Source organism: Cygnus atratus, chromosome 6 (assembly GCF_013377495.2).
Source record: "Cygnus atratus isolate AKBS03 ecotype Queensland, Australia chromosome 6, CAtr_DNAZoo_HiC_assembly, whole genome shotgun sequence".
Classification (NCBI taxonomy): domain Eukaryota; kingdom Metazoa; phylum Chordata; class Aves; order Anseriformes; family Anatidae; genus Cygnus; species Cygnus atratus.
This window is the reverse complement of record NC_066367.1, coordinates 32,613,491-32,635,052: the sequence shown is the minus strand read 5'-3', so window position 1 is coordinate 32,635,052 and position 21,562 is coordinate 32,613,491. Positions and strand designations below refer to the sequence as shown.

General features: G+C 40.1%; 1 protein-coding gene across 1 annotated transcript in view; it reads left to right on the top strand.

Annotated features, from left to right (window-relative positions):
• The window catches only part of NCKAP5 (NCK associated protein 5), a 366,387-nt gene that overhangs the window by 336,111 nt on the left and 8,714 nt on the right, over positions 1-21,562 (top strand). The window contains exons 17-19 of the mRNA XM_035556100.2: positions 28-164; positions 1,777-1,906; positions 4,611-4,798. Of these exons, the coding sequence (XP_035411993.1) occupies positions 28-164; positions 1,777-1,906; positions 4,611-4,798 (455 nt within the window). The remainder of the gene's footprint in view (positions 1-27; positions 165-1,776; positions 1,907-4,610; positions 4,799-21,562) is intronic.

Genomic DNA, 21,562 nt, shown 5'->3' with positions numbered 1-21,562 from the left:
GTTTAAATAATGTCTCTCTTAATTCAGGAATAATTAACCTTGCAAAGCAAAGTGAACAAGAACCGAGTTCTGTGACCTCTGCCTCATTACAGCTTACTGAAGAAACTGTGGAAAATAGAAAAGTTCTTCCAGGCTGGACCACCAAGAAAACTACTAAAACAAAGGTATAAATTAAGAAGTGTCATCTCTTAAATGAGATAGGTATTGTGGTATAAAGAGTCAGAAATGGTGAATGTTATTAATACAGTGGAGAGAACTAACAATCTAATAGCTACATTTATTTTCTTGACCTTCATTAGCAATCTCATTATTTATTATTAATAATAATACAGCACCAAAAGGTACTTTGTCCTCATGGTTTGCAAACCATGATTAATTAAAATGCACAGCCATTTTATAGGCAAGGAAATCGAGACCTTTTTACCCTGTTTTTCTCTTCTAGGAACTTGATCTTGCTTGTTTGCTTTCCTTTGGAGATTCAGATCTGTTGTGTTTTGGTTTTATTTCCCAGGTCTAGGTTTCCTTTTCTGTTTGGCTGTGTAGTATGAGTGTTTGAGCAGCTGTGCTGAGAAAGTATTGTGAAAGAGAAAATAGTCTTCTTACGTGTTTCTGTGGGGTTTTGGTTAATCCCTGCAGTGATCTGTCTGTCCTTCGATGTTTTCAAGAAAACTGCAGAAAGAACCGGCAAATACACATACCTGTGTAAAAGCTACTGCTGATGGTTGTTATTCATATTCAGGAACACCAGGCTGCCAAGTCCTGTGAGAAGCACAGGGTCAGCAGGTTAGCAAGTAAAGAGAACAACCCTCTCAAGAAAGTGGGCATTAAGGCAAGGAAGCTGTCAGACTTTTAGCTAATAAGACTTGCATTGTAAGCAGCTAAAAACCTTTTGTTGCTTGACATTTTTGCATGTCTGCTTCATCCATTTATTTACTGACTGGAGTATCTCCCATTTTTATATAGCCCATGCTCTGGATATCTAGGACAGAAATAGAGTGAAAACAATGGCTTGTCTTGTCTATTATTGGTAAACTGGCAGTGAACCCTCCGTGGTGCAACATGCTGGCTTCCAAGTCACAACCACATTACTGTCATATTCGCCCTGCCTCAGTTGCGACAGACCAGACCCAAAAACGCGTTAACATGATGCATGGGTAATTAGTCTGCTTCAGAGTCAGGAGCTTAGTGTGTGTGTAGCAGCGTGGCTGCATCTAAATGGTTCTGGGACTGCAGCTGACTTGCACCCTCCCAGTTTTAGTAGTAGAGTAGTGCTGGGCATATCTGGCTGCATGCAGGTATCCTCAGGTCTGGTACCCACTTCACAGCTATGTACTTCCTCTCAAGTGAATGGCCTTCTGCATCAGTTAAAAGCTGCACCATGGCTGGGAAGATGGGGAAATTAATATTGCTGTTTGAAAAACACAGTGAGCCATGGATAGGCAGTTGAAGTTAGGACAGTAGGTGGTAGCTGATTACTTACCTGAAGGATAAGTGGCTAGTTAAACTGGTAAAGCAGACATTTTACCAATTGAATTATCCATTTCCATTGCATGAAGAATATAAACTGTTCCACTCCTCATTCCATCTTCTGCATTATTTTGGTATCTGATTTATATATATCTTTTTTTTAAATTTTATTTATTTAATTTATTAATTTATTTATTGTGGTATATTTATTAATTTATTAATTTATTTAATTTATTCTGATTTATATATGAATATATAATATGGATGATTGGCATCATCTGAGTGATTGCAATACCCTTATTTGTACAGGACACAGCTCTGAGAGTGTGCACTTATTCTGCCAGCAGCAGTGACACTGAGCCGGAGCCAGAGTATGAAACAAATTACTTTCGAACCGCAGAGGAGACATTAGTAGAGTTAACAAAGAGCAACAAACAAGGTAATTGAAAATTTGTACATAAGAAATGTGTATCTCTCATCTCCACACTGACTCAGCAACAGATAATGTCCTTCATTGGAGTCTCTAATTTTCACTTTCTAACCCCAGATCTTACTTCAGTCTAATTTTCTATTAACTTTTTATTGCTTTTTGCTTTTTATTCTATTTGTGTATCTTTTTTTCCCCTCTTCCACTGTTTTTGCTGGCGAGGGCTTAACTTGTAGGTTTTTATGCATAAAATGCTTCAGTGTAGGTAAAAAGTCTTCTGTTACATTATTACAGAATTTAAAAGGTGACTATAAAGATACCTTCCCCCTTATTTTTTTTAATTTTATTAGCTGGTTGTAATAACCCAATGATCAAGGCCATAGTTTTCCAACCTCTACATCAAAATGATGTTGGTTGTGATGCCATAGTGAGGTTTCCCTCAATGTCCCCCATGTATATATTGCCATTTTCAAGTATCAAACCTTTTTGCAGCAACTGATAGCAATTTGGAATTTACTGAATTCCAGTAGATGAAAGCACCTTAAGCAAAGTTCTTGAGATAATAGTTTTCTGTGTGTTTAATAACCCGGGAAATTGCTGTCTTGTCATGACCACCAGCTTGCCATGCTGCCAGCCACCTTTCAGTGCAGATGGGTGTCCCCTGGGAGCGGGAGGAGACAGTGGCTGATATCCTATGCAGCTGATGGCTTCCCTGCTGGTGATGAATTCTGGCAAGTGCAAAGGCCAGTGCAAGGTCTCAGCTACCACTGAAGCCCTGAGAGCTTAAGCAGCACTTCAGCGATACAGAGGATTTGTGCCGGCTCTCAGCACAGCAGTGAGCCTGACCTAGCAGAGATTAGCACCTACAGTAGATACTGCAGCGATGAATGCATTAAAAATGCCGTGGACTGTTAGATACTGTAGACAGGCATACTGTGCTCTTTAGTGTCTGTTGGGAGTTGGACTTAAACATTTGGCATTTTCAGAAATAATCCATTTTGTGTGATTCCACCACAGAAAGAGCAAAGTAGGAAGCTAGGACCATTTATTTACATTATTCCTGTAACGTTCTATATTTAATCTGTATGAAACATTGGAAGTAATTTAACTCAGCCAATAAACACTTCTTGTTACTGAATTGCTTTTTACAAATCACATTCTCTTGCTTTTTTTTTTCCAAAGGGGTATATAAGGAATTCTTTCAGTATTGATCACAGTTTGAAAAAGAAAGGATTTTATCATGTGTAAGCAATTGCGTTAAATGACAGCAGATTCCAAGTTTAGTGATACATAAGCATGACTTAAAATCACCGTTTTACACAGCAAACCATTAATTTTGTGTATACGTCCAAATTTTTGTCTAGTAAGAGAATTAAAATTCATAGTTGTGACTGAGACAAATAGAAAAGAAAATTACAAAGCATTATTGCAAAATTATTTCTGCCATGGTCATTCTTTCTGAACAGGGTTTCTGCTCTGTGCTCTATAAATGCAATTGCCACATCAGATTATTAACAATACTTTATTCCATGCTGTGTTCAAAGATCTTGACTTCTTTGTGCACACAAGTGATATGGCCTCAAAACATCCGCATGAGACTGGGGCAGGGGCTGCAGCAAACCAAGTCACTGAGTATATTTTAATATGCATAGATAATTATGTTTATTAGACGAGTCCTCAAAACATTAATGAACTTTCCTTGTAGCAGTATTATAATGTTAGAGTGATTTTCATTTTCCATATATGAGCAGGAAATTGAAAGATTGAGAGACTGACTGCCTAATGCAAAGACTATTAAAAGTCAGTGATAAGACCTTCATTGATTTGGTGGGCTTTGGATGAGACTCCCTGTACTTTGCCCAGTGTTACAGAGAAAGTCAGTAGAATAGCAGGGAATCGTCCAAATATTCCAGTTTCTTCTGTTTCAACCATGAGAATGTTTTGATTCCAGTTTCATAGAGGTTTTATTCTGATGAGATTCTTTAGGTTCTGGAGGCAGAGGCTCTTCTAATGCTATAGGTTATAAGATAGAGTTGAAGTTTGTGTAACAAGAAGTGTGAGGAAAGAAGCTAATGATCATTCAAGCCTCTATCCCCTGTGCTTTTTATTGAAGCTGCAGAAAATTTCTTTGTTTTTGATCTTCAGTATGAGTTTTGAGCTTTGGACTTTGGAAACTGAGGTTCTACTCCTCATATTCTTGTATTACAGTAGGATCTATAACAAATGAACAGAGCCTGTTTTTTAACCTTGCTAATATATTTTTATACCGTTGCTTTCATTAGCTAAAATGCAATTACAATGAAAGAATTATCAGAAATAGTCAAACTTCAAACTGAAAGACATGCTAAAGCAGCTTAGCATATCTGCCCTGTAAAGCTATTAAGAGAGGAGAATGAAAACTTACAGCAAATAAATAAATGGAACAATCCTCCCAAATTAACCATCTTGTCCACATTTAGAAAAGAAAGGAAATTAATTTTGGCTTTCTCATACCATCTCTTTCACCTTGAATGTTAAATATGAACAGTCCTGTGTATGTGTATTGATTGGGGAATTAGCAGCTAGTATTCTAATGTTTTTTATTACCACTGAATTCCAGATACCTTAAAATACTTGAAATACATTTTGAAATTGTAAAATTACATTACAGTATATTTAGACTGTATTTCATCAAGTAAATAAGCCATAATAACATTATTTTTAATAACTCTTACAGCTGAGCAGGAAAAACAGAAGCAGAGAAAGTCAAATCTGGGGAACCCGATGTCAATCTTGGATTTATACCAGCACAGTCTCTATGGCCATTTTGGAGAGGATGGACATGAACAATTAGCACATTACAGTTTAATTGAGCAGCTGAGTGGACCTTCCAGTAAAGACAGCAGGGGCAAAGAGAGCCCAAGTGTGAGTTGCTATGATTTTTATATTACTTCTCATTTTCTTCATGATTTTTACTTGCTGCTTGTTTTCTCCTCAATGTGTTGGTTAGTTACTGAAACCAGGCAGACCTAAAAAAAACAGCTTGACATCCAGAAGAGTAAAGATCTAAATATTTTTAGAACGGGATGTTACATTGTGATGTTTGTCTGTCATAGAATTAGACTTCCAAAATTGACAATTAGAGACAGTCTAGAGCTAGCACTCTGCCATTAAAGAGGAGTTGACATTTAAGGCTAGCAAGAAAACGCAGAATTTATCTTTTAAAGCTGCTCTTTCATACACAGTTAGCTAATATGTGTAGCACAACATGCAGTAAATGACTTCAACATCTGAAGTAGTATTTCTGAAAATATGAATGAGACTGTGCTATGGAAGGCAGCTACCTTCTGGGCTCTGGTGCAATGTACTTGATGGTAGCTCTGGTACTCCTGACTTGAGAGTTTTAAACATTATTTTTGTGATCAGTCCTAATCTGATCGGTGGATCTTGATGTTAAACAAAACCAAATTAGTTTTCTCCCATTATTTTATGTGAACCTACTTCTTATTTCTATCTCATAAAAATGCTGAACCTGGTATCATGCAGTCTCAACATTCCTGAAAAGCACCCCTTCAACCTGTTCTTTTTTCTCATGCCTTCTCCTCTCGTTCTCACACTTTTTTCTCACTTGGTCTCTCCTTGGCTTTAACAAGCCTACTTGTCTGAAAGCACAGACACCCAGCCATGATCCATTGTTATCATTTTGCCTCCATGTTATCCAGCTCTTTCCCCAGCTCTTTTTCTTCTTTTAAATGCAAGCTCTTTTATTTCCATGCCTAAACAATTTTGGGTACCTTACAGTATAAACAAAGGTGGTAGCAGAAAATAATGAATGAGCTGCTGTTTGTAGCATACTGGTGTAGTTCATGAAGTGAAAAGAATTTTTATCTCTTCCCAGACCCCAGATTTCGGTTTCAGAGAATCACAGTGCATTGCAACTTCAGAGGTGATTAACTCTAACCAAAGTTAGAGTCTTAGAGCTTTCAGGAATTTGGGCCAAGTGTGCAGAAGGAATGTGTGGAACAAACTGGCAGTGCCCCTGTTTATGCCAACTCTGCTGGCATAAAAACCCCGCTTAACTGAATATTAAATTGACTCACAAACTTCTGAAATCTGTATCAGCCTCATTTCCCGATCAACCAGATTTTACTGGTACCCAGAATATGATTCAATCTGAATATATTTGAGCCATATTAGAAAGAATATTTTTAAAGAATCTATTTTCATAGTTGGGAAGAAGAAAAGGGGAAAAAAAGGTAGGAGAAGAGCATTAAGAAGGATAGATGAAGGAAAATAATATGAGCATCCACTTAATTCCTCACCTTGAACTTTTACAGATTCATAGCTTAATTATGTAGATGAGATGAATTATATAAGTATATATATGTATAGATATATACATAAAATGAGTTCTGCCTTCTGAAGGCCAAGGTATTTTGCTATTAATGGAGCAATTAGATTTGGTTCCACTACAGAAAAGTTGCTCAGAGTTGTGTCTGCTTTTAATTCATTCTTCTTGTGCATTTGTTGTACACGATAAATCTCTGCAATGCACCCAATCAGCACCAAGGCTTAAACAAAACTCATTAAAATAGCCTTAGGGTCCTTGTGAAAATCCATCATTAAACTGGCAGGCAACAGGTATAACTCAGCATTAACTTTTTTCATGCATTATGGTGGGGGGTTTTGAGATTACTTTTGAGGATCTGAAATAGCTCTCAAACAGCATTGCCTCTCAGTGAGCAGTGGAAGCTCAATAAAGTGCTAGAGATTTGCCTATTAGTATTAAACTTTTCAAAATGACAAATGAGAAGCAGTAACCATGAAAAGTAGGTTGCCCCGAACTCCTTGTTTGAACCAGAACGGCAATTTTTTCTCAGCTGTAATTTGTCCAATCTGAGAAGATCCACAGCCTGTTTAAATTAGAACTGTGTGATCTGGAACTTTACCCACAAAGAGGGGGGACACCAGTTACCAAGACACTGACAGCCAGCAACTCTTTAAAAAAAAAAAAAAAAAAAAAGATACATTTTGGGGGGGGGGGGAAATGCAGCTTTCATGCGGAATATTTGACATTTTGAAAAAGGAAATGTTATGTGCTTTGAATTTCCTTCCCAAATGGTGTGTGTGAAGCCTTAAGAAAAAAAAAACACAAGTGTCGTGATGGACAGAATGAGTTTACTCTGCTTGTCGAAAGACCAGTGTGCTGTATCAGTCTCTTAGTCCAATTAAATTGGACTGTACAGCACCAGTAAGATAGTGGCTTCAGACTGGGTGCTCTAATGAGTCATTCTGGCAGGGAGCTCTGTTAGCGTGGACTTATTTCATTTGAGTTGTCTCCTTCTCACTGAACATATTCACCAGTGTTACCCCCAGAGTATACACACAAGTTTTATCAGCAAAAAGTATTGCACAGAAGGAGTTTCAGAGGGGCAACGATCAGTGGGCAATTCCTATAATAAAGGGACACTGAATGGACAGTTTGAGAAATCAAAAACGCTTCTACACGTTGAAAGAAGTATTTATTGTTCCAGTTCCTTATCTGCAAAGTCTTAAACAGCATCCTGGTTAAATTCTCTTGGCCCTAAAACCAATTTGATGTTACATTTATTTTGACCTGGGAAACATATTCCAGAATAATGTCATTCTTTTGTACACTGCAGTATCTTGGACAAGAAAAGCAAATCATAGTGTCAAAGAAAGGAATAAAATACATTGAGTTGTGGACAAAACTTTCAGTTAAATTAACAGCCATGGTGTATTTTCCTCATGTAGGATTTTCAGAACTAGAAACAATTATTTTTATATGTATCAATTAAATTAATTTTAATTAAACAGGAACTTCTCTGATTTAATAAAACATATGCAGTGCCAAAGTCCACTGCAGTCACAGCGTGGGAAAGACACCAATTCAGTGAAACTTCAGAGAGACCTACATTGCACAGCTGCTTCTCCTGCTAGTGGCAGTTACCTGCTAGCACCTTGAGCAGTTTTCTGACATCGTGATTGCTACCGTATTTTCTCAATGAAAAAAATATTTCATATTTCAATTAATTTACTGCTCAGATTTTAAAAGCTCGTTTTTTTTTCTTATAAGAATCCAGAAAACAAGATGAATTTCTCTCACCCAAGCCTATTGTTTATTGACTTATTTTATGATCAAATGAGAAGCAATACAAGTCTTTTTTTTTGTCTTCTTTGTTCACTTGGAGAAGTAATGGCATTGTTCAAAGACTTTATTACTTAATCATCCTTATGATCCCAAAGCATCATGAAAAATGTGTTTTCTGTCCTTAACCAACCATCACACATTTTTTCTGTGATATGTCTTGGTTGTATTTGAAGGAATAACTTGAGGAGCACTTTTAAAGAAAAGATCATTCATGAAAGGGGCTGGTACCCATCACAAGTTTCTAAATTCTCTTGCTTTCCCTCAGTTGTGATGACATACATGAGGAATCTGACATTTCTATCACAACTACTATGTTAACTACATCAACAATTTAACTAAGCAGCTCAAGTAACTGAAGAGGCTTGTAGGTGCAACATGACGTTATGGTCTTACTCAACACAGCAGAGTTTGCATGCATTGTACGGATGATTGATGAAGGAGATGCAGTGCTCAAATCACCGTGTCTTGCAATTCAAGTAGATATTAGAGCTTGTTGGCAAATACAGGAAAAGGAAAAATTAGAGAAGTTGCTACTGTTTTGGCCGTACTTACATTTGGGACTGGCATGGCGGCATTCCCAGATAAATTTGAAGGTTTTTTACAGATGAGTAAGCTGATTGGGAGTTAATGCTATATGATTATCTCATTGTGCTCACAAGCCTTCAAATGCATCATATTAAAGAGAGTGGAATATCCACAAATGGGCTAGTAACAGCAATAAGAAAGTTTGGCAATTGCACACCATTTGCCATCCTCTAGGATCCCAGAGTAGTAAGCTGATACTATGGAGGATGTTCCAGCATCCCTGAATTACAGCAATAGTTAAAGTCACCTCTGCAGGCTGCACTAAACGCAAGAAAGAGGAAAACAAAGAAAGGCATGAGCTAGTTCTGCTTGTGGCTTGTCTCCTACGGAGATCAGTAAGTGGTGAGCTAGGGTATGAATTGGCTGCACACTGGGCGCTTGACACTGTTCAGCTATTTAGGCAGCTCTTGGAGAACACACCAGCGAAGTTTAGGTGCCTGATTTGGGTTCTTTGAATCATTTTCTGTAGTTGCTTTGTTCTATCGTAATTATGTGGGCTTTTAAATGGAGCCTCTCTTAAAAGAGACTGTACTTAAATGTCTAAAGTAGCTTAAGGGAGACTCTGCACTGTGCTTTCACAGAGAACTAACCTTTTCCACGTTATCGGATGTGCTTAGGGAAGGATTCTGCCTATCACATGTGAGAAAAAAAAAAGAAAAGAAAAAAGAAAAACCACTAAGATAATGATTTGGGACCAATTATTAGTTGGGAAGAGCTGCAACCAAAGACTTTAAAGTGGTAGAGAGGTATTTACCCATGGAACTACTTGTTTCCTTGCCTTGACCAGAGACAGGGAGCCTGCACAACTAGCTTATACTGGGTACCAAACTTCTTACCCAAAGATCGGAAGATAAACTTTGCCCCAAGCTTGTCTGTGTGGGAAGGTGATAAAAAGCAGCGATTGTAGATACCATTCATATTTTAGAGAGCGAAATTCAATTATGAGGTATCAAGCACAGAAACCTCACCTCCTTTTTGCTATTTTCCTTGCCTTCCTTAAGACAGAGGAAGATGATCAGGTGAGGAGGGAATCAGTTATATTTCCTTTCCTAGACCTGATGAGACTAAAGATACTGCCATTACAAAATTTGCAGATAGAGAATAAGTCTGCAGTCATTCACCTGGCTTTTGTGTTGTCAGATCAATGCTTTTCTTCCATGTAGGGAATCGGTATATCAAATCATCGCATATATTTAGGGAGGTGGTTTGTTGGTGTAAACGTTAGGTGAGGCCAGTCTGGCACCACACGTTGTAATTCAGTCAGGATCAGGTATCCTTTCATCTTCCCTGTCACAAAAAGTGAAAATGACCTGTACTGTATTTATGATGTTGTATGTCATCTTCAAAATTGAGATCACGTTAGTGCACGGTGTGCAGAGAAGATCCAGCAGCAGTTCTAAGAAGGGCAGTGTTATGAAAGGAAAGCGAACTGCCTGGCAGACTCGTGTGCCCGTTTAGGACGTGGCACATCAGCCCTGCAAGCAGAGACCTACCTCACCCGGAGGAGAGGGCCCTGGTTCTGAGCACTGTGCTTGAATTGCCTGGGGCCCCAACCAGAAGGCTCATGGAGGCATAAAGCCAGGCAGACTTACCTGCTCGGCTCAAGCTGTCTCGTCCTGGCAGCAGCACAGCTGGGCTGTCCCTGAGCTCACCAGCCTCGTGCGTGTCAGCACAGGGTCTCACGGAGATGCCGCCACTGTAGGACGGCCCTGTCAGCGCACACCAGGCCTTGCCTAGCAGATGCCGGCCCCACAGCCCCCATGTCCCCCAAGTGTGGTCTGCGAGGGGGTCTTTAACTGTGTGTGCCTCCTCTTACCAAAATTGCCTCAGCAGTGTTTGCCTCCTGACAGGCTTGGGGCTGCAAGACTTCCTTTGTGTTTAGCCGAAGGGTTTTGATCCTCAGATGAATGATGCAATGCTTGTTCCGCCAAAGCAAAGACTGTCTGAGTAATTACCCAAGTTGATGTAAGATCTATTGTCAGGGGAATTTCATAGGAGTATTTGACAACATAAGTGACAAAAACCACAGGAGCATGATCTGATAAGAAAACAGATTTTACATTATCACCCATGGGAGTATTACAGAATTAAAAATATTTTTCCTAGCCTCAAGTCTGATTCAACACAGTGTGGGGAAATACGGAATCAGAAATAGGCTAGGATGTCTCCAGACATCAACAAATCCTACGTCTCTGCATGTTTTTTCCCCTCCATAGGGCAAGTTCACATTCGAAGATCTGCTACTGAGTCTTATATACCTAATCAGGTCTCATTGTTTCTAGTATCTTGCCATCAAAGTTGCCTCCAAAAAGTAAAGTGAAGAGACAGCTAAACAAGCAATTTGAAGACTGCTAGGCAGTCTCCTGGGACCAAAGTCTCACTTGACGTGTATCACTTAAAAGAAATGTTGTGTAGTGTGGAAGAACATTCCTAGAGTTAGCCTGAGGAACTAGCCTGGCAACAATAAAAAGCTGCAGTTATACAGAGACTCATTTCTCTCCCTCTGCCTTCTAGGCGAAACAAGTGAGGCTTCTTACGCTGCTGAGCGTTTTAGAAAAATCATGCAATGGAGAGTGGTTTAGCAACGAGGATGATAACAGGATGATAACATTCCCCATAACTTGATTAAGTTTTTAAAAGGCTCTGGCAAGGCAAAAGGACATATGCAGGGTCCACCGGAGAAAAAACTTTTAAAATAGCATGCAAAGGACATTTATACCCTACAAAAATGGAAGTTGTAATCTGCTGATGCAGTTCTGTTTCTAACTCTAACGAACATTTAATTTTAGTACTGTGCCACCAAATCCCATTCTGGCTAGCCCTCCAGCTGATGTAAAAGTTCTCTCTATTTTATGATTGTTCAGTGTATTTATGGGGATGGGTAGGTGGCGACATTTTAACTCTGTATCTTTTAGCATAGGGTTTTAAAAGAGTATTTGGATATTGGTGGGGGACATGAAGTATTTGGCATAGTGCAGCAGGCTGTGTGGCATTTAAAACACATGGTGTGCAAGGCTAGCAGGAGAATAGTTTGGATGTGAGTCTGAGAAAGATGCGGAGGAAGTGAAAAGCTGTAGACACGGTAGGAAAGTTAAAGACTTGAGGCATCACTGGCACGTAGGTGCGGTTCTAGTGCCTATGGCACGGTGTCATGTAACGCTAAATCCTCAAATAACTCACAGCACCGACAGCAGTGTGCCTCTGGTTTGCCAGCTGCCAGATGCAGGTGTGTGGGCTTGGCTGACTGAAGGCAGCACACCGAGCTGTCCTGCGGCCACGCTGGGGCGGCGTGCCGCTGACTGTGACCCTTTGGCACTGTAAGCAGGGAGAACTTTGCCCTTTGCATGATAACTGGAGCAGAAACCCCATGCCCCACCATCTCAGCGAGTAATTTCGAATTACAAAGAGACCCTTTTCTTTTCAAGAAATGAATGTAGGAGCCCATAACCGCACAGCACGCTGGCCCACCTGTCACAGAAAGGCCTGCAGCTCGTGTGCTGGAGTCTCTGGAGGAGCAATCCAACACGGCGAGCGTACGGACGCCTAGAGCAAAGCAGAACCGTCCTGAGCTAATTTATGGTGAGCCCGCTCAGGCGCAGCATTAGCACCGCTCGGTGTCTCAGCAGGGCTGAGTGCCCGCAATAACGGGGCGCTGGTAAGACTCCATCCACCATGCTCGGTCCCAGCCCACCAACCCCTACCTTCACACCTCTGCCGTGCAGATGCGCCCTGAGCACCATCAATGTCTATTTGCCTATGCAACTGAAGATTACATCAGGATTTAATTGACACTGCGGATCCTGAGCGTAAGTAGGTAGATGCTTTAGTCTACTAAGAACCAAAAGTAGATATTGAGTAGAAGTGTCATTTGCTAGCTGATTTCCCTGAGTGGAAAGTGTTCTGAGCTGTTTTTCAAAGGTTTGACAGATGGAGCTATTGTGATTTGCAGCATGGCTCAAAGTGCACTAATGTTTCTGCCATTGGTAACCAGCCGCCCTTCGGCCGTCCATCTTTGGAAATAATGCTTTAGTTTTATTTCTCCGTGTTGACTTGGAATATTATAATAATACCGTAGGCCAAAATGGAATTCAGGGCACATTAACAGCAACAAATGATGAATATTAGTAAGCTTGCAAGATAGTGTAATTGTTGTAATGGTAGAAATGATATTAGTAATAAAAGAGAAAGCTAAAAAATAAATTGGATATAATAAACACTGGATTGAGTCAATCAAGAGCAGTAGGGCAGAGAGGTATTCAGTGAGCTGTTTGTTGTCTGAAACTGGAAAATATTTTCACTCCAAGAGGAGCATCTGATTAGCAGAGTTAAATGAGATGAATAATGCTGTAATATTTTTGTGAATTGTGTTTCCAGCTGAAACTTGCCTTCTCCATCTATAACAGTGATATGTTTTGCATAAAGCACTCAAACATCACGCAGGGAAGGGGAATGACAGATCTTTCAGTATGAGAGCTCTGTTCTGAGCAGAATACATGAGGAACAAGTTACACAGCTGATGCTAGCAGCAACTGTGGCAGTACACTGGAAATATGTTAGTAAACAATTTTTTAAGAGGATGCCTTCTCTTTTCATATGAACACAAGAAATAATATCCTAATCAGCATACTATTTGAAAAGAAGGCAAATTTTAATATCAAATGTTTGCAAAAATCATACTGAAATAATTTGAAGGTGTTCATAGTTTGTTCCACCATCTACTTTCATCTCCCCAAAGTGATTCACCTTTCATTTAAATGAGAAAGCATATAGGATTTTATGCAGTATGGCACACAGATTGTTTGCATCGCGAAGAAAAATATTGGTTAAGTATTTTTTGTGAGCCTAAACACTCTCATTTATGGTGAGTCCCAAAGTAAAATATTTTATTTTTTGCTGTGTTTTTAGGCCCCGTTACTTGAATTCCAGGCCTTGTGCATCATCTGTGTTACTGTAATGGAAAGCAAGATTTGTATTTGGTAGGACAAATAAACATGGAATTGAGCAGACTTATTAGCAGTAACTGACACAGGAAAGTTTGGGAAGTTTATAAGATACAGCTATGTAATTTAAATACCTAATTACCTTTCACAAAAGATAAGAAGAGTGATATAAGTTTTTGTAGCACATCAGAGTCCCCCCAGCCTGAGCTGCCTTCCATTCAAGACTGAGGCACATCCTGATGGCTCAGCTCCCATTACTGCCTTCTTCTCTGGATTACTCCATCCTTTGCCTGATCATTAAAAGAGGTCACTAAAATATCTAGATGCTATAAAAACTGTAGCCTTAAGAACTTTCCTTAACTACTCTAGTTTTATTCTCAGTAAATAAAATCCCAAGTGATTAATATCTGAATAATTAACAGTTAACCATTTAAAAGTGATTTTTTGCACATGCAAATATCCCGTGTGTTACTGAATACTTGACATAGCATACTGTAAAAAAAAATACATCAAATGGATTTGGGAGGATGAAGAATAAAGCAGAAGTGGGTGGGAATGAAGAAATTAAATATGAATATATTATATGGCTAAGTCTTTTAAAATTCAAATGTTAATCATATATTAATACTCTGTGATATTTCTTATAACAGAAGTGTCTAAAATTCACCAAGATACTGTATATGCAGAAGAGTTGCCAGACCGGGAAACCTGTTGCATAACACATGTACTAAGATGCAAAGCAGATTTGAAATGCAAGAGCTTTTCAGACAATGCCTGAAAATGGTGAATAAAAGTAGCTAAGCAGCCCGCACGCTTTCTGATCACTCTTGCAAGGATTATTTTGTCTTGCATAGCCTAACTGCCAACTGCAGCCTTACTTGTGGGCACTGATCAGTAAAAATAGAGGCCAGTTTTTCCAAGCTTCATTTCCTAATGGTGGTACCTAAACTCATGTTTAGACACTTCAGCTGCCTTGTTTTCAAGGGTGCTAGAAAATTTCAGCTTTTGCTGATGTCTGTGACAGGTTCTCATATTGGATCCTGTAAAAATCACGGTGTTTACATAGGTGCTCAAAACCTGGTTTAGATATTCTCCCTCTGTCTGGCAGAATTTACACCTGTAGCATCCTACTGCTGTGCGCTGGCTCGTGGGCAATGTCAGGGAACCTCGGCAGGCAATTTCCTATGAGTTAAAGGGAAGGCCAAATGCTGGGTATTTTTTAATCTGCTCCTACAATGTTATGACTAAGATCATATCATAATGAAACTGTTTGTACTTCTATACCTATTTCTTTATTGCATTTTCCATACCATTAGAATATGACCGACTGTAAAATGCCAAAACTCTATCATCTATATCATTTTACAGAATATTTTTATCATCACTGTTTTTGGAATAGAGTCCATTGTTTCTGAGAACCACTATAACAAGCCAGGACACCAAAAAGTTCAACATTTATAATGCAGTATTTCTATAAATATATTAGTTTGTAAAAAATGGAATCTGTATTATGCCATCATTAGTAGCACAGTGATGAAAACAGAGGAAGCAGAGCAAGCCAAAGAACAGCAGTCACCATCTAAAACAGCTGAGTAATGAGGAGAGATGTAGCCTTCCTCATTATCAGATAAAGACTGAATAGTCTTCGGAGTTTGTTTGCTCACGGTAGTTTCATCACTTGCAGAGGTGATACTAGAAGATGAAGTTGTCTGGCTGTGTAGGAAATCTAGGTATAAAGACATTTATCTTCTTGTCTTCTTGTTCTACAGGGCAAATATGGTGGATGTTGATGGCACCCACTAGTGCCACATGCTCTCCATTTAGCTTAGCAATGTCCTTCTGTCCTTGTGAAAGTGTTTGGGAGCCTGCATGTTCTCTACCACAGCCAAAAGCTTTGATACCGACTGGGGAATGCTCTGGACTGGGGATTTCAGGTAGCTCCTGCCATTCCTGTGAGAAATGGAGCCTCTTTTGCCTCCATGTCCTGTTCCCCAGAAGGTCATTTGATGTGGAGTCTGTATGTCAAAGTCCAGATTTATAACAATATGCTTAGCATTATGTAGATATTTACCATGCATATTTACTCAGGGGTAGAAGCTACTCAGTGTCCATAGGCCCTAGGACACAGAGCATGAAGAGAAACTTCTCCGTAGGCTCCAGAGGCTCTGAATAGCAGAAATCCCCCAAGCTTTCAGACAGGGCAGTCCAATAGAAATAAAATTACAGACAACTCCAATTGATATATCAGAGTCTGGCTTGCTGTTGCTCATGGCATTAGCATTTGCTAACCTGTGCTAAGCCAATTTTGTGAGACAGTTGGGAGTTTAACAAACCTCTTTCAGATTGCATTTTGGAAGAATCTCAAGCATGGGGGAAACTGGTTGTGGTCTGTTCATTGCAGCAGATGGTATCCCATTTGGTGTTTGTTAGCTTTGTTTGCAGCTCAATATTTTGTTTCTAGGGGAACTCAGTAAGTTAAATAATTTATCTCTCTAATGCATTAAGAGTCTGATCCAAAGTCTACTGAAGTCACTGCAAAACATTTGATTAACTACCACATACACTGGATCAAATGCCAGGTCCTGTATGGTGAGGAGCATTTCAGATGCACTGTAGTGAGGAGAACAACAGAGGCCTCTGCATCAGTTTTTTCCACAGAGAATTTTCTGCATGCAAAGAAAAAAATAATTGTTCAAATAGTGACGAAGTGCTCAGCAGTTAAAAATGCAGGGCTGTGGAGATTAGGGTAATGGTCTGGCTGACTGTCCAAACTACCAAACTTCTCTTGATATTAAATTTCCCATTTTTAAATAAAGAATATAAATAATACCTTCCAGCTGCATTTGGAATGTAATATGACTGCTTTGAGGGCTTTGAAGGCCCTATTGCAACACTAAGCAAGTAATCGGTGTCACTTCTCATCAAGCACTCTTACTCACGAGAGGATCTCGCACCACAAGGGCTCACCACAAACACGTTGCCCCTTTGCTAAGGAATCTTCAGAATATCAGAAGCCAGTTTACACCCTGACCCTGTCCTGAGTTTTGCGTGAGCAGAACTGTGCCACCTTCAGAGGTCGTACTGTCCGTGCAGAGCTCCTCACTGTATTGGCATGGCGGAAATTTGTATTCCATCCTTACAAGTATTTGAATCCTGAATAATCTAAAACATTGAAGAATTCAACATTTTAAAGATTTGGTTTGTACTCCAATAAATACCATCATTTTCAACAACAATTTTCAAGTTACTAATTTGCTAATAAGGCTGGGAACTGCTTTGTTTTTCTCTAAGTTTCATGCTTGTGTCATCATTGGTCATTCACAAAATGAGTGCACGTTACCTCTACAATGTGTCTGCATGAATTCCAGTTGTATTTTAGTCCTCCTAGTGGCCTATTATATTAACAATATGATCATCTTTATTTCAGGCATAAGAACACGTTCTGCACTACCAGTATCTCACAACAGTTTGCAGTGCGAATACTGCAGTAACACTTATGTATTGCTAAGGGCAATAAATCTTCCACAGCATTTGTCCAACAAATCCACTCATGTGGCTGGCTATCACTTCACTTACACATTTCTGTATTTATACACAAACTGTAGCAAAATCAATACAAAAACATTACATTATTCTGTCACTGCAGGGAAGCCCACAGTGGGAACAGGAGACTGAATCCATGTCTTCACACTGAATTCCTTCTTTGCTCATTCCTGACAAAGATTTTCTCACAGCCAAATAGGGAATCGGACCCCGCAGAACTGTGGTTCCCAACACATGCTTCCACTGGGCTTCAGTTCTCTGGAAAAATTAAAAATAAATAAATAAATAAAAAGCCTTGTCAGAAAAACATCTCACATTCAAAAAGATTTTTATAGCCTGGATGGACTCAGCACAAACTACCAGCCTTGCAGATCCTGTTAGCTGCTTAGCCTGAACCTTGCTGGCATCTGGGGGAGGCAAAGGTGGTAAGACAAAGGTCTGTCCAGCACACGTGGCTTTCAGTTCTTGCAGTTTGGAGGCTGTGCCCCTCCCAGAGAGTCTGCAGCCACCAGTGCCTCCTACCAGCTCCAGGCGAGGGACATCTTCTGTGCCTGGTTGAAACACAAGTAGGGTAGAGGTTCTCTTGACCTTAAACAGATGTGCTTGTATCTAAAGGATGAAACAAACAAACCTAAAAACATAAATTAACTACAATTCCCCCAGATCACACCCAAGTGATGTTTATTAATCAAAATGTGCATCAGTGCTTCAATTTTATGAGGAGGCGAGCTGAACACTTACGAAATCTCCCGGCTGTGGGAACTTCCGTCTGCATCTCCAGCAGTAGTCGTCTTGATGCCCAGCATTATTCCACTTATTCACGATGTTTCTTTTTGATCATCCTTTAGAGCTGGGCTAAGGAATACCATCTACAACCTGCATTTATGACCAGAATTGCCTATTCCCTGCATGCAGCCCTGTCTGTCTCATTTCCTTTTGGATTAATCCCCAGGGTTACTGGGTCACAGCCCAGGACCCTATGCTTGAGTTGTCTGATAAACATGAGATTAGTTGCAACCTATATTTTTTCCATCAAGATACATTTTAGTCCACTGACTAAATTATCACGTCTAGTTTTAGCCCGTTTCTATTCTTGGCATTGTCACCACCAGCGCAGGCATCCTCCTTTCCTCCGGTGACTGACGGCTGCGTCAGATGCTCCCGGATCCTCGGCAGTCAGGCGTACGGCAGGGCTCAGAGTGCACCAGGTACTCCACAAACCAGGTGAAGAGGCCCGTTCCCTGACAGCAGTCGAGCAGAGGACAAGCGGGAGGGCTGAGCAAGGAAGCACAGCTGCTAGAGCCGTGCACTTCTGCTGCCTGATGGACGCAGGCAGGACGGCTTACGTGTGTGCAAAGTAGCATTTGGGGAGAGGCAGGCACTCTACGAGTGTGAGCACATAGCACCAACGGTGGTCAAACAAATCTGGAATAATGATGGAGGTGAGACTAGGGAAGCACCTCGAGCGGGGAAGCCGTGTAGCAGACACCTGCAGATCTCTACGCCTTCGCTGGGGATCTGGCAGCCTGTGCCAGCGGGCCTCTGAGTTAACAAACATGGCCTCGAGCACATCTGAAACTCAGCCGTGAATTTCTCAGCTTTTAAATTGCTTTTTTTTACTTGATTATCTTCCAACAGTTTTTTCTAATTCTTGATTAATTTTTGGTTGGCTATTTAATACATTGTTTGGTTAACTAATTCATGTAGCTGTTTGTAATTATTGCCTTACTATAAAATCATCGTAATAGAAGGTTGGTTGGTTTTTTTTGTTGTTGTTTTCTTTCCAGTAGAATAACAAGTTATTTTATTATTCAAACAGGGCTTACTTCCTGCTGTTTTCAATAAGATTTTTAATAAATATGTAAATTTAAAAATTAATTTACTGCATACGTTTGGCAGCATGATTCTTGAACTGACAAAAGGTTGATGGATTGTAAAATTATCCCCCCTAAAAATCATCAGTCATAGTAAACAGAATTTATCAACCCCTGGTAATTTTACAGCTTTTTCCTCATCTTATCTTCTGTTAGGAACTCACTTAAAATTGATTATAATATAGTATATTTCTAGAACCGTAATTCATTCATAGATTAATTAGATTTTAGGTTAATATCCCATCATGGTATGGGACATGAGCCAACAGTGGTTTCCAGTTGTTACAGAACTGCAGCAGAGAAACCTTGATTACTGTTCCCATGTGGTTTAACCGCCAAGACTAATCACTAATCAAATTCCAACCACATAAAATGGAACATCCTTCATAGCATTTATTTCCTAGCTGACTTATACTATGGGCTTTTTATTGATATGACTGGATGTACTGAAATGAACTAAATATTGCAAGAGGATTTTTTCTTCTACTTTAATTTGGTTCTGCAGCCTTTATCTGAAACTCTTGCTCAAATTTTCTGTGCATGTTGTGCCTCTGTCCCTCAAAATGTTCTGCCCTACAGCAAAGTTAAATTGTTTGCATAGATTTAGAAAGTACTTGTAAGTAACTGTTCTGTTAGGTAGGATTTGATGGCAGATGAACTTAAACACAGGTTTCCACTCTGCAATTCATACTTTGCTTGAATAAGTACTGAAAATTGTGCAGATCATAATGCCAGCTGAAGAGGCAGCGAGTGCAGTCACATAACCAGCATTATTTGCACCTTTCCTGTCCCAGTGCACCCTGATTACAAGGGAGCTTTTGCAGTCTCACTGCATGGGATCAGGAAACAGACCATGAGCAGTTCAGGCTGCAACAGGTCTACAGAGAAGGCAGCCAGCTCTACAGCTTCTTCCTCCGCTGCCTCCAGGAGCACTCGCCAGTGCAACGTGTGATGGGATTGCCCAGCTGCACCCTCCAACCCACATCCCTCCTTTAGGGAGGGCCCTATCCTGTACCTAACAGAGCACCTGGGGGCTTTCGGTACTGGTTTCCAGAGGCCAGGTGTCACAGAAGGGGAGAGGGCAATGGTTTGGGTTAAATTCATTAGAAGTAAAAAAGGCCTCCAATATTTAGAGAGTTGATTAAAGTCTGGAATGGTAAGGAAAATGACAGCTCCTAAAATAATCGGTTTTGTTGGGATGGGGTTGGTGGCTAAGCATGTTAATTCGGACTTTTTTTTAAGAATAAAGAAAACCTGTATTTCCGCCTGGGGAGAGCTTGGGAGAGGTGTCATTCTGATGTGTGTGCACCAAGTACACACACCGTGGAGGCTCCCTCCACAGTAGCTAAATGTGCAGTCACGCAGAGGTGGACCGATGGGTCTGGAAAGATTGCTTTTCTCTTCCCAGCTGTCCTCAGAGGCTAAAAATGAGAAAACTACTGGCTGTGGGGCTCACTCCTGTTTTTAAATGACCTCTGTGAATCATCTCTAGAACTTGTAAGAGGGGACATTACCCTTCTGTCCTCTGCAGATCTCCCAGCAGAGATTTCTACTCTCTGAACATACCTGCAGACAACTTGGTCCTATTAGTGCATACAAGCCAGTTCTCATAGCTGGAAATTATTACTGTGTGGTGTCTTCATACTGCTGATTTGCTCTTGATCCTGCCACTTAACATTGCTCCCTCTCTACCTGCTCCTTCTGTCTTTTTGTCATTAGGTCAGCTGATGTGCCTAGGGTACTCAGAGGCTAACCTGGAGGGAATCTAGTCCAGTACTCAGAAGAGAGGATTACTAGTGGGGAAAGTCATTACCCACTACCAACTGCCACTTGCGGTACAGTCTTGAAGTGCAATTCCGCTTTCCATCAGTATGCTGGGTGACTGACATACAGACATCACAGGCCAGGAACTCAGACATCACTAGAGAGTGAGAGGATAAGTGCCCTTGTAATTACCAAAATAAAATAGTCTTGTTCAAAAAAGCCAAAGGTGGAAGATGAAGACAGGTAAGAACACAGCTAATACTTAGGAACAGTAGTCTGAGAAGAGTTCAGCCATACAGAAAAATGCCCCCGATTACTGAAAATGTCAGTGAGATTATACGTTGTATGAGTGTGATCCTGCATTTACAGGATTTGAGATGATTTTTTTTGCTGCAGTCTAATGTGGGATAGAATCTGTCTCTTTAGGAGCTGCACTTTGCATTAGCTTTCAAAAATCTTTCTTGAACTGTGCTTTTTGCCCCTTTCTTGTTTCAGTTCTAAGTGAGTATCTCAATATGTAGAAAAAATCCTCCAAATTTCTGGTCTAGAATAAAATTGTAGCCCATTGTTTATAAAGCCTCTCCTCTATTGAAACAAGCATCCATGCTTTCATCAAGGTAACTCCTCAGTAGGACATAACCTCTTTATACTTAAATATTCCTTGGTAAAATGTAATCTGACAACTGAAACAGTGAAGTTCTTTAGGACCACATAGTTCCAGTAACATTCAGTAGGTCATCACTGACAAAATGACCTTAATCCTGATTTTGTTAAGGAATGGTATCGGACTTCAGATGGTTTAGTCAAGTTC